Source organism: Bubalus bubalis, chromosome 19, assembly GCF_019923935.1.
Source record: "Bubalus bubalis isolate 160015118507 breed Murrah chromosome 19, NDDB_SH_1, whole genome shotgun sequence".
Taxonomy (NCBI): domain Eukaryota; kingdom Metazoa; phylum Chordata; class Mammalia; order Artiodactyla; family Bovidae; genus Bubalus; species Bubalus bubalis.
Window position 1 is genome coordinate 39,579,194 of NC_059175.1, and position 13,732 is coordinate 39,592,925.

At 39.8% G+C, this 13,732-nt stretch overlaps 1 protein-coding gene and 1 non-coding gene across 4 annotated transcripts in view; one reads left to right on the forward strand and one right to left on the reverse strand.

Annotated features, from left to right (window-relative positions):
- C1QTNF3 (C1q and TNF related 3) overlaps positions 1-13,234 on the forward strand; it is a 32,490-nt gene extending 19,256 nt beyond the window's left edge. For all 3 annotated transcript variants that reach the window (XM_025270644.3, XM_025270645.3, XM_025270646.3), the window contains exons 5-6: positions 9,163-9,262; positions 11,099-13,234. In XM_025270644.3, the coding sequence (XP_025126429.1) occupies positions 9,163-9,262; positions 11,099-11,258 (260 nt within the window). In that variant the 3' untranslated portion in view covers positions 11,259-13,234. The remainder of the gene's footprint in view (positions 1-9,162; positions 9,263-11,098) is intronic.
- LOC112580724 lies at positions 5,517-5,623 on the reverse strand. Its single transcript, XR_003105063.3, has one exon. It is a non-coding gene; the product is annotated as a U6 spliceosomal RNA (small nuclear RNA).
- Positions 13,235-13,732: the final 498 nt, after the last annotated feature.

Here is a 13,732-nt window from a genome sequence, read left to right on the forward strand (position 1 = left end):
GGTTCCTCTGGAAGCTCTAGTGTCTTGCCTCTTCCAACTTCCACAGGCTGTCACCACCCCCACAACATCTCAGGCTCTGCTTCCATTGTCACGTCACTTTGTCTTCTCAGATTCTGACCTCCTTGGCTCGTTCATAGAGATGGTATGATTATTTTGGGCCTACCTCGACAATCCAGGATAAGCTCCCCATCTTAAAACCTTAAATTTAATCATACCCACAAAATCCCTTTTGCCATATAAGGCAACAGTCACAGATCCTGGGGATTTTAGGATGTGAGTATGCATGCGTGCATGCTAAGTCCCTTCAGTTTTTCCAACTCTTTGCAACCCCATGAACCATAGCCCACCAAACTCCTCTGTCCGTGGGATTTCCCAGGCAAGAAAACAGGAGTAGGTTGCCATGCCCTCCTCCAGGGGATCTTCCCAACCCAGGGATCAAACCCAGGTCTCTTATATCTACCTTCTGCATGGGCAGGCAGATTCTTTATCACTCGTGCCACCTGGGAAGCCCAGACATGAGCATATGTGGAGTCTATTATTCAGTCCCCAACAACTTTCTTACTTCTTGTGCCACAAGCTGCTTCAAGCTCATATTCCATTTTCTTCTGTCCCAGCTCTGGCAATACTCACTTTTCCAAGGAGCCCTGGTTCCTTTTGTTGAGGAGTAGTATTTAGAAGAAGGAAATGGCAACCCACTCCAGTGTTCTTGCCTGGAGAATTCCAGGGACAGGGGAGCCTGGTGGGCTGCCGTCTGTGGGGTCACATAGAGTTGGACACGACTGAAGTGACTTAGCAGCAGCAGCAGCAGTATTTAGAAACAAAGACCCATGCTAAACATACTCATTGCTCTGAAGATGTCACTTCTTCTGGGTCCTATCCATGGGCAGGGCTGGGAAATATACATATATACTAATCATGAGTACATGCATAACTATATTTATTCTTCTATCTATCTATCTTGTGTGTTAAAAAACAGAAAGAAACATGAGTTAATTCTGATACCACTGACTCAAATCCAGCACCACTGGGTTCATCCTAGAATCCTCTTTGTTTCTTTGCAGCTTTTTCTTTGACAAGGAGAACCCCAACTCTCTTAATCTGTAATATATTTACTTATTTGTTGAACCGCCGTCTATGGGATCGTACTGAGTCGGACGCGACTGAAGTGACTTAGCAGCAGCAGTATACAAATAAAGTAGTTAAAAAATTGCACACCCATGTCCCATGAAAAATAAATTTACCAACTAAGGTGCAATGTTTGTATACATTTTTTTTTCCTTTTTATGGTATCTATTCAAAATGCCATCTTTAAAACCCTTGCTGTTGTTGTTTAGTGGCTAAGTTGTCTCCAACTCTTTTGCAACCCCATAGACTGTAGCCCACCAGGCTTATCTCTCCACGGGATTTCCCAGGCAAGAATAATGGAGTGGGTTGCCATTTCCTTCTCTAGGGGATCTTCCTGACTTAGGGATGAAACCCACTAGTGCTGCATTGGCAGACAGAGCTGAGCCACCTGGGAAGCCGTTAAAACCGATCATCTTTTTTCTTCATGCCATTTAGTTCTGTTACTTCATTGATTTCATAATACAGTTAGATTCATTTGTCATAATCTTATTTTGAGATTCTCTGATATTCTACTTGAGCTTTTAAAATTCTGCCTGCAGCAAAATGTATTCTTTGTGATGTACAGTTCTACGAGTTTTGACAAGTGCATAGAGGTATGTCTCCATCACTATTATTTCAAACAGAACAAGCTTTCGTTTCCCCAATTCCCTTGTGCTATCTCTTTGTAGTCAACCCCTGTGAACTACAACCCCTGACAATGACTGATTGATTTTCCATCCCTAGAGCTCTAAAATATCATATAAATGGAATAGTCATACAGTCTTCTGGTATTAAATAGTAGAATATAAGTCACTTAACAAAATTAATTTAATATTTATCCATGTCTATGTATTAATCAGCAGTGTGTTCCTTTTTCTGGTTATGTATTTCACTGAGTGGCGATATTAGTTTATCCATTCATGAGTTAAAAAACAATTTAGATTATTGGTGAATTGACCCTTTATCATCATATAATGTTTCTATTTGTCCTTAATAATATTTCAGAGGTCTACTTTGTTTGTTCCCTGGTGGGTCAGCGTTAAAGAATCCACCTGCCAATGCCTGCCAAGCAGGAGACATTGGTTTGATCCCTGGGTCAGGAAGATTCCTTGGAGAAGGGAATAGCTACCCAGTATTCTTGCCTGGGAAATCCCATAGACAGAAGAGCTTGGCAGGCTACCATCCACGAGGTCTCAAAAGAGTTGGACACGACTTTGCGACTAAAAAACAAAAACTGCCGGGGTCCAGCCTCGGTGGATCCAGGGAATTTGAAGGGGAGACGGCTTTGGCGATCAGGATACAATAGAATTAAAGATATAAAGAGTGGTTAAATAAGGATAGTGAGAAAGAATCAGTGAGAAAATTCAGCGAAGAAAAGAGGCTGAATAAGTTGGTTTACGTGGAAAGCTAATAAAATTCCAAGATAAGGAATTTGCGTCACCTACGTAGGCCGCAGGCGTCCTCCCATTCTCCTGAAGGAGAGGAGACACTAAGGCCTCCCCGGTCAGATCTTAGAAGCCCAGGCAAAATTAGTAGGCTTGATGAGTCTCCACGCTACAGATGGGAATTCAGCCAGAAGGTGAGAGAAAGAACGACATGGGGAGACCAAGCTTTGGTGAACAAGGTCCGCACTTTATTTTCCAAAGTAGTTTTTATACCTTAAGTTATACATAGAGGATAATGGGGGAAGGGGTAGAGTCATGCAAGGACAGCAGTCCTTGATCCTAATCGAAGCCAGGCTTTCTTCCTGCAAATTTATCATATGCAAAAGTTTAGGTGATTTACATTATCTTCTGGCCAGGAAGCCTGTTAACATTTTATGACTCTTTCTTCAGAAAACTAATTTTTCTGTAAAGGTGATTATTCTAAAGTTAGGCGCCACCCTCTGAAAGAATTAGATAAAGTTGCATTCCTATAGGGCAAAGGTGTGGTGGGCTATAACAAGAAAAGAATTAACTCAAGAGTCCAAGGTTACAAACATTAAAGCTACTACTTACATTCCTATACACCAATTATATTAATCAATACACTCCCAGGGACACAGTAGGTAAGGGATATGGAAACTTAGCAGCAAACATTGGCCCAACAAGTGAAAAACCCTTCACCAATACAATTTCTAATCAATCTTTTAACTGCTCAAAGGAATCTGTATTTAGACAGTGTAGAACATCTCATGCCTCTCATGGTTGGGAGGCTGTGAATAATCACATGTGGCCGGAAGAACCTGTTCAAGCAGGCTAAAGGACTTCCAAAGGAGTTTGTAGGTTGAAACACTCTTGTCAAGCCCAGGAACTTTATTAACTGGAGCTGTAAGTTAACTCTTTTTCAGAGAGAGGTGGTGGGGGACAGCCCCTTGTAAATCAGAGGTGTAGGTGAGAGCACAAAGCAGTAAAGTAGGCAGACTCTGGTTTTTGGGGTAGATGCTTGAGAATTTCCAGGGGGACTCCTGAGGCTCTATCCCGCCTTTGTGTATGCTGAGCCTCCTTCCTCATGACCTTTGCCATGGGCGGAGTTCTCACTCTGGCTCCCGGCAAAAAACTACTTTGTTTAATACATTACAGCTTCTTCAGTTTTCTTTTGGATAGTATTATGTGTATATGTGTATATATATATATATATATATAATGTAATATTATATATATTATTACAAATCGCTTTCTTAATTTTTAACTTTTGCCAGTTGAATCATTTGTACATTGTCAAGGTATAAAGTAATTGCATTTTAGTTTATCAACATTATCCTCTTCTATAATTTGAACTTATTCTGTAGTTATATATATATATTCATTGTTCACCATTGGTCATTTTGCCAAAGTTTCCCAAACATCTCTTTATTAGCTAAACTTTGTCCTTTAATTAGAGATTCCCTAATAGCTCAGTTGGTAAAGAATCTGCCTGCAAAGCAGGAGACCCTGGTTCAATTCCTGAGTTAGGAAGATCCCCTGGAGAAGGGTTAGGCTACCCCCTCCAGTATTCTTGTCCTTTAATTATTTTCTCAAAAAAGCTTATGACATCAGTATTCTCTAAGACTTTACATGCTTTAAACTGTTATAACCTTGGCTGCAAATAAAAACCTTAGTTTACATATTTTTTTCTGGTCCTGTTTTCTGGCATTTGGTCTGGAGAACTCAGACATAAATCTGAGCTTTTTCCTCTTATAAATGACTTAATCTTTTTGCTTGACTTCCTGAAGAATTCTTTATCTTCAAAGTTTAGTGATTTTTCCAGAAGAAATGTTAATCATTCTGGATCAAATTTTCCTGCTGTGTCTCTTCATTATGTGTATGGAACCCTTCTTTTTGTCCAGGAAAGTTTCTTTGAATTATATCTTAAAATATAAATACAGTTTTTTCTTCTCATTGTTGTACTAAGGTGAGGTTGGCATTGGGAGCAGTTTGTCTTGTGTTAGGAAATCAGGCAATAATGGGCTATATAGTCTATAGCATATTTCAGTTATAATAAACCCAATTAAAAGTCAACTAGATTTTTATCATCATAGACTGGCAGTTCTGAACAATGTCAGATATAAAATATTCTTATGTGCTCACAAACAGTACCCCGTCCATCTTAGTACAACACTTGTTAACTTTTTTAAGAACTCTGATTACACTTTGTTTTGTTTTTAACTTTCCTTTGTCTTCTACATGTATTATTTTCTCTAATTTTTTGGTGTTCTTTACTTCCATTTCATGTTTGCTTTTTTCCTTTGCTGGCACTAGTGGTAAAGAATCCACCTGCCAATGCAGGAGACACAAGAGATGCAGGTTCCATCTCTGGGTTGGGAAGATCCCTTGGAGGAGGTACAGACAACCCACTCCAGTATTCTTGCCTGGAGAATTTCATGGCTAGAGGAGCCTAATGGGCTACAGTCCATGGGGTTGCAAAGAGTCAGACACGACTGAGCGGCCAACACACACACATCCTGCATATGCTTAATTGCTTCTTCCTAGGATTAATTCTCCTTTTCTTCTCCCAGTTCCTTCTCTCTTCTGCCTTGTTTCTGTGGTACTATTTTAACCTTTTCTTTGTTTTACATTAGTCTTGTCATCCTGGTTTTCAGTTCTGCCTCTTGTCTGATCATTTCTACCATGGGTTTCCACATTCTGTCTTACAATGTTCTTTCATAGAGAAATTTCCTTCATTAATATACTTTTAAACCCATGATGGAACCTTTGGTTTTATTTTCCATCTCCCACATGATGACATTTCTTCTTGTTGAGTTTTTTTTATCTATTGATAATTTTTGTTCTTTTCTACTTTCTAAAATTAACTGATGGTTGATGGATTTCCTAGATCAGCACTATGCCATAGTTTCTTGAAGAAGCGAAGGGACCTCAGCATACTTCTTGGCTTGGTAATTCAATGTTTCCTCCCTTGCTGCCAGGGGACTCCTCATCTCTCTCTCTGTCTTTTTTAATATAGAATGCTTCATAAATGTCTATGTCATCCTTGCACAGGGTCCATGTTAATCTTCTCTGTATCGTTCCAATTTTAATATATGTGCTGCCGAAGCGGGCACTCTCTATTTCTTTCAACTACAGCAGCTCTGTGTGCTTTCTGTGTGGCCACACTTCTCTGCCTTCCCAGAGTCACTGGGTCTAGAGAAACATGAAGCCAGCCTTGCTCTGGCCAGTTCCTTTGCCTCCTATTTGCTGGCAGATCCCAGGATCCACCATTGCAGAAGGACTTTTCACACTTTCTGTACTTTATCTGGCAAACTTCCTCCCAAATATAACTTTTGCTTTATCCCAGCTCTGCTCGAGGGAGCTTCTTTTCAGCATCAGTACTTCAGAGTGACCCTTCTGTATTGGGGGCTGGGGGAGGGCACTTCTCTGGGAATTGTTTGAGATCTGCTGCCACTTGGCCTCCTCAAAATTCCTTGCCCAACCTCCATGTTGCCTCCACGTGACTCTGCCTGCTATCACTGACATATGACAGCACTTAACTGACACTTGAAGTTGATTGATTTTCTTTCTGGTCTCCTTGTTTTGCAGAGAATGGATATTTTTGGTGCTTGTTTTCAATTTTCTTTGTCTCTGTCTCTGGCATTGAGAAGGAAAAGAAGAAAATTCTGATGGAGGCAGTGGCCATGTTAGATTTGTCACAAATACTTTTAATGTGTGCCTTGATTTATTTTTCTACCCAGCTGAAGTCAGAAATAAACTGACATATGCAGTGAAAGAAGCAATCTTTCATCACCCTTCAGTCAGCTTTAAACCTTTTTATGTGATTTTCTGCTCTGAAGATTTATGTTAAATTTTCCTATAACTGTTTTGTTAAACACTTCTAGATATCCCCAATGAGTGGTTCCATTGCTTTTAATGATTTTATAATTGCAGCTCAAGGATTTAGTTGGTTTTTAGAATTTTCTTGGGCTGGACATAATTTGGACAATAACAACCATCATTAGACTCCCACTTTACTGTTTAAACTTTTGAGTTGATTATAAATGACCATTTGAGAGTTATGGGACAGAGAAGGTTGAATTTCACATGAAGATGTGAAAACCAAAGTGAAAATATATTGTCTCTGGTTTCAGTATGTTCCCTTACAGAGAAAAGCCATGTGTGGATGTAATATAGATGCACTTTTATATTTCCAATTCTAGTCATTTTGTTTATTCACCATCTGGTTTCTTAGTGTTTCTAAAATACCTCTACATCTATTTTTTTAATAGCGGTCATCATTTTTCTTCAGGAAAAGTAATATTTTTTTCTGTCATTTTTATTCCCACTTTAATCTTCTTGAGGCATTGAAAATTGTGTGTGTAAGTAATAAGTTTTGTAAAATACAAAAAACTGCACACATAGAAATTATTTTATTTGAGTCTCTGATTTCTATCTGCCTTTATGTTTCATCTGTAGATCCACCTTTAGGCATATGAATGGGCATCAGTAGATCCACCTTTAGGCATATGAATGGGCGTGGCTTATTTTTATACTGTATCTTTTATTCTTAGCGCATTGAAAATGCAAGCCTGGCTCCAAATTAAGCAAAATCATACATCTCAATGGACATGAGTTTGGGTGAACTCCGGGAGTTGGTGATGGACAGGGAGGCCTGGTGTGCTGCAGTCTATGGGGTCACAAAGAGTCAGATACGACTGAGCGACTGAACTGAACTGAACTGAACTGACACATTTGTATGTGGTTCAGCTTGACTCAGAGGCAGATGGATCAACATGGTAGCCTTATAGCTTCTCTTTTACTTGATTGCACCTTTGGAAAACAGCATAGAACTGTGTGGTGCTTTTTTTTTTTTTCTTTCCAGATGTTTCTAGGTTTTTCTTTCACAAAGTATACTATGATCTGATTGTGTTCCCCCAAAACTCACACACTGAAAACCTGATGCCCAAGATGATGGGGTTAGGCATCACAATGAACTCTCATAAATGGAATTAGTGCCCTCAGAGAAGAGACCCCACAGAGTCTATGGGGTCCATTCTGCTATGAGAGGACACAACCAGAACTCAGTGACCTGAAAGAGAGCCCTAACCTGGTCTTGGAATTTCAGCCTCCAGAGCTGTGAGAAATAAATTTGTTGCTACTTCTAAGCTACTAAGTCTGTTTGGGGCTTCCCAAGTGGTGCAGTGGCAGAATCCACCTGCCAGTGCAGGAGATGCAAGAGACCCAGGTTCAATCCTTGGCTTGGGAAGACCCTCTGGAGGAGGAAATGGCAACCCACTCCAATATTCTTGCCTGGGGAATCCCATGGACAGAGGACCCTGGTGGGCTACAGTCCATGGAGTCACAAAGACTCAGACATGTCTGAGCAACTGAGCATGAGCAGTCTGTTGTATTTGGTTATAGCAGCTCAAATGCATTAAGGCAAGGCTATTAGTTTAAACATGTAACATGGAAATCAGTAAGAATGTGCTACTTTATGTTCATTCATCTTTCTAAAATGCACTCTCAAAACCAAGATCATTTGAAGTTAGGAAGATTTTCCTTTTCATTCATCTCTCTACTATTGGATTCCTCTTAATCTTTCAGTAAAAGTATTTCCTAAATTGGTATTTAAAGTGAATCAGGTATATTAGGTTGCTTTCAATTAGCAACCCTAGGCCCTTACGAGAAAACTAACATATTTTAAAGTGTGTTGGTCTTTTTAAAATGAAAAGTGTTCATATTTTTAGTAGCAAGGTCACGCTGCTCAGTCAAAGTTCAATCTATTTATTGTACATAATTTCACCTACTTACAGTGAATAACATGAGAAATTGCTGCAGTCATTAGAAGTGATGAACATTTCTCTGTGCTATATGACTTCCTTATCTTTGGTTAATGGCAGTGCTGTCCTTGGGTCATTTTGTCAGGCCACAGGAGGCCACGGGTACCTCCATGCTGGGCTCTCTACTGTGTCCTTATACTGTGTCCACCTGAGGAAGGTGCTGCTGATGGTTACTCTAAACCTAAGGGATAGACTTTTATACCTTATTCTATGCACTGAGAAAGTCTCATAAAAATTTAAAGGAGTTTGAAGGTGCAAGCAGATAAATGGATACTCATAGGAATAAAGGCCAAGAAGAACCTACATAACGGGAATTCCCCAGTGGTCCAGTGGCTAAGACTCTGTGCTCCCAGTTCAGCAGCCCGAGGTCCAATCCCTAGTCAGGGAACTAGATCCCACATGGCACAACGAAGAGTTCTCATGCTGAAACTAAAGATCTCACATGCTGCAATGAAGACTGAAGATCCTGAGTGCCATAACTAAGACCAAGGACAGCAAAAAAAAAAAAAAAAAAAACACGAGCTTCCCTGATGGCTCAGATAGTAAAGAATCTCTTTTCAATATGAGAGACCCAGTTTCAATTGCTGGGAAGGGAAGATTCCCTGGAGAAGGAAATGGCCTGGAGAATTCCATGGACAGAGGAGCCTGGTGAGCTACAGTCCATGTGGTTGCAAAGAGTCAGACAGAACTGAGCAAAAAAAAAAAAAGAACCTACATACCACTTAGAATACCAATAAATGAAATGTGAAGTCCAGTGACATGAATGCGAAGTCCCAGTCCTCAGCATTCAATAGTTAACATAAGTGTGGATTCATATCTGCCTCTTCCAGGTGTATACTTCTTCACCTTCAGCATGATGAAGCATGAGGATGTTGAGGAAGTGTATGTATACCTCATGCACAATGGCAACACAGTCTTCAGCATGTACAGGTAAGTGGTCTTTCCTATCATAGGTATCCATGCTGCCATTGTTTGCTCAAAGGATGGCCAATGTCAGGACGTGAATAGGATTCAACAGAGACCGGCACGAACTTTGTTGTCATCCAGAGCTCCCATACACCAGTATATGGTCAGATTGTCATTACTCTTTGTGGGGCAGTGAATCTGATAAACTTGAACACACACAGGTTGATAAGAGGTCTTGAGCTAATTACTAGCAACACTCATCATAACTAATTATTTGCATTCTTTTCTTAACTCTTTCTTTCCTTCTCTCTCAGGCTATCCTTCTCCTTTCCTACTCTCTGCTCCCTTTGCCTAGAGTTTAGCTCTCTTGATGGCCTTCTCTATCATCCCTGGAGCTGGCAGATTAAGAGCTGGAAACCAATCTCCCTCTTTAGGCTGTGTTGCAACTCTGATGTTTATCTTAGCAACCTGGCCCTAAGGCTCCTTGGAGAAAAGTCCATATAAAAAAGAAAAAATGCACTTTGCTCTGATGTAAGCTTAAGATGTCAGAGAAGACAATGGCACCCCACTCCAGTACTCTTGCCTGGAAAATCCCACGCATGGAGGAGCCTGGTAGGCTGCAGTCCATGGGGTCGCTAAGAGTCAGATACGACTGAGTGACTTCACTTTCACTTTTCATTTTCATGCATTGGAGAAGGAAATGGCAACCCACTCCAGTGTTCTTGCCTGGAGAATCCCAGGGACGGGGGAGCCTGGTGGGCTGCCGTCTATGGGGTCGCACAGAGTCGGACATGACTGAAGTGACTTAGCAGCTTAGCAGCAAGCTTAAGATGTAGAGAAGAGGCAGAGAGCCAACACCTTTCCCATAATTAAAGAAATGGGTGTTGAGAAACTATGAAAAACTTTGTTTGCTATCTTTTTTTTTTGTTTGTTTTTGATGATTTGTGGGGACTGACATTTTTTTTCTTTTGGAACCTGGCCTCTAGTAAGATGGTGTATTTGAAAAGCCAAAAGAGAAAAGATGAGTTAGATAGGTGAAACTGCTACAACAAAGAGATCTAGAAGACTGTGGCTTGAACATATTAGAATTCTATTTTTCTTGGCTGGTTCCAGGTTGGGGAACAATGGGGTAGAAAGAGAGGAGGGGAATGTGTGGAAGTTGGATGGAGGATTGCTCCAACAGGTTTCTGAGGGATGTGGGCTGGTAAAAGCTTTTCTGCCATCTGTAAAACTGACTCCCAAATTTGCACTGGTCATTATCATTGCCACAGTCAGAAGGTAGAAAGAACAACAAGCTTTGATGCATCAGACATTCTACTCCAAGTCACCACATTTTCCCAGATGGTTTTCTCTAACATGACAGGGATCTCCAGCTTTGAAGCCCACAATATCTATTTCCTCATTGCTCCGTCCCTGACCATGAGCTTATGCAACATGTTTCAGTTTGGGTTAGGGCAGCACACTTCTTTAGATACAAATTCTATTGTTAGTTAAGGTGGATTGAACTGCTCTAACATTGACCCAAAGGCTTGAACATGATAGAAATTCCTTTTCTTTTCATGCCACAATCTTCAAGCACTCAGGCTTCAATAAAAGGTTTCCAAGTTCATTCTGGTCATTGTCATTAGCATTCCACACAGTCGTAATGAGGAAAGATCAAGGTGGATTGTTTGTGGGAGTTTTACTGGCCAGTTCTATAAGTGGCACATGTAATTTCTGCTCATGTGTCATTTAGAGAATTTAATCCAGATTATAACTAAATGTATGGGACTCCGGGAGAGAGGGAGGATAGATTTTGGTTAAGATCTGACTGTTCTCTTCAAAGACTAAGTAGTTGGTGCGTTTTCTTTTTCCTTTTAGCTATGAAACAAAGGGGAAATCAGATACATCCAGCAACCATGCAGTGCTGAAGCTGGCCAAAGGGGATGAGGTGTGGCTGAGAATGGGCAATGGTGCTCTTCATGGGGACCACCAGCGCTTCTCTACCTTTGCAGGCTTCCTGCTCTTCGAAACTAAGTAAAACTATGAATAGACCAGCTCCACTTTGGGGAAGACTTGTAGCTGAGATGGTGTTGTCATGATCCAAGGGATTTTAGAGTTGATGGCTCTACATGTTGTATTTAAAAACATTTTTATTGGTTACATTGATAATCACAGTACAGGTACATCAATAATGTGGGATGACTCAGGGGCTCAGAAGAATAAACCACAAAATAGTCTTCCCAAGAGACCTTGACTAATATACCCAGCAACCTTTATTGCTCTTTTCTAGGCACCTAAAAGAGAATTCCCCTCTTCATACAGGTTAGAAATGATTGTTCCCATCAGAAAAGTCATTTGCAAAGAATTTTGGCTGCTCTAATAACAGCTTTCAGGAACTCTTAAGATTTGGGGTTCCTTATTCTTTGGAGCATTGCAGAGAATAGGGTGCAGTGATTATGATGGGGACAAGAAAAGAATAGGGGGCACTTGCCTGGATCAAGGTACCAGAAATATTTGTAAAGTCTAAACTGGGGAGTAACACTTTGATCCAGTGGGTCAATATTCGTGAATAAAGTAGATATTTTTTAGTAATTCCAGATAGCTTTTAGATAGCAGAAGTATTCACAATGCTCACAAATAATTGACTCCTTTTTAATAAGGATACTGCTATAATTAAATCTTGACTTCTAATAGCATTTATTTTTGGAAATAGAATTTTCCTATGATCCAAAATTGGGCTTATCAGGTCTAGATTATCAGATGGACTCTTTTTCCATTGTGTTTCTTACATAACAATAGAGCTCTGTTGACTCTGGCTTGCAGTGAGTGCAGGTTCATATTGTGCAAATGTAATCACCTACTTTTCTGTCTGCTTAGAAATTAGCCTAATATTCTTTACACACACTGGCATGGAGTATTTAAGGAATTGTAAACCCAGTCATATGCAGTCAAACTGATGTGTACAAAATATAAGGGCATTTCACTCAGCAGACATATCATAAAATTGCTTAAGCTTTTTAAAAATAGAAAATTATATGGGAATTCCCTGGTGGTCCAATGGTTAGGACTCAGTGCTTTCATTGCCAGGCCTGGGTTCAATCCCTGGTCAGGGAACTAAGATCCCACAAGCTGCATAGTGGGGCCAAAATTTTGTAAAAATCTGTGTATTTTAAAAAGTTATATGACTTCTTTGATTACCATATTTAATCCATTTTCATGGAGTAGCCATGCAGCTAGACTTTTGCCTACTCCTCCCCCAAAATAAATTCTCAAAGGATTAAGTTTGCCACGAAAACTACACTCATGAGAATGTGCCATAAATTCTGATGATAGAACCCTAAATGAGTTAACTTTAAGCAAAGAATTATTGGAATATGAATTTACCTTGATGTTGAATCATATTTAAAATGCACTACAGAGATGTCTATCTAACAAATATTACATAATGAATTCCCTTAGAAGTAACAAACCCTTAAATTTATTTTCTGTTACAATTTGAATATTCACAAAGACCTTTTTAACTGTAAATTAACTTGTATTTGATTACCCCCTATAGCTAGAAATGGAAATAATGAATGAGAGCTACCCTGTTAGCTAATTTAATGTGTTCCACATTCATGTCAGTCTTTGACTCTTTCCTTTTGATCTTCAAATATTTTGAAATTCTTCCTGAATCCATATGCAATGCTATTTTAAAGTGAAATGGATATTAGCTCTAAGGTGCTTGACAGTAATGTCTTTGTGATTTTGTGTATATTTTCCCTCTCCCACCTCACCCTGGAATGGAGTCATAGGGTTGAAGTTTATTTTTACCAAATTTCAAAACTTTCCTTGAAGTGCATTGCCAATAGATAACTGAATGTTGCATGTTTCCCAGAAGGACTTTATATCTAAAGAGCATGCATTACTAATAAAGTGATTTAGAGTAAGATATTGACCTGGCTTTAAATAAAACTGAGGTAAGAAAAATGTAATAAGTATTACATGGAAATAAACCCACTTTTGTTAAATGTACTATTTTAGAATGTTTTTAATTAAGTTGAATAATCATGTAATTATAAGTCACTATAGCATCCGGTCCCATCACTTCATGGGAAATAGATGGGGAAACAGTGGAAACAGTGTCAGACTTTATTTTTCTGGGCTCCAAAATCACTGCAGATGGTGACTGCAGCCATGAAATTAAAAGACGCTTACTCCTTGGAAGGAAAGTTATGACCAACCTAGATAGCATATTCAAAAGCAGAGACATTACTTTGCCAACAAAGGTCCGTCTAGTCAAGGCTATGGTTTTTCCTGTGGTCATGTATGGATGTGAGAGTTGGACTGTGAAGAAGGCTGAGCACCGAAGAATTGATGCTTTTGAAGTGTGGTGTTGGAGAAGACTCTTGAGAGTCCCTTGGACTGCAAGGAGATCCAACCAGTCCATCCTAAAGGAGATCAGCCCTGGGATTTCTTTGGAAGGAATGATGCTAAAGCTGAGACTCCAGTACTTTGGCCACCTAATGCGAA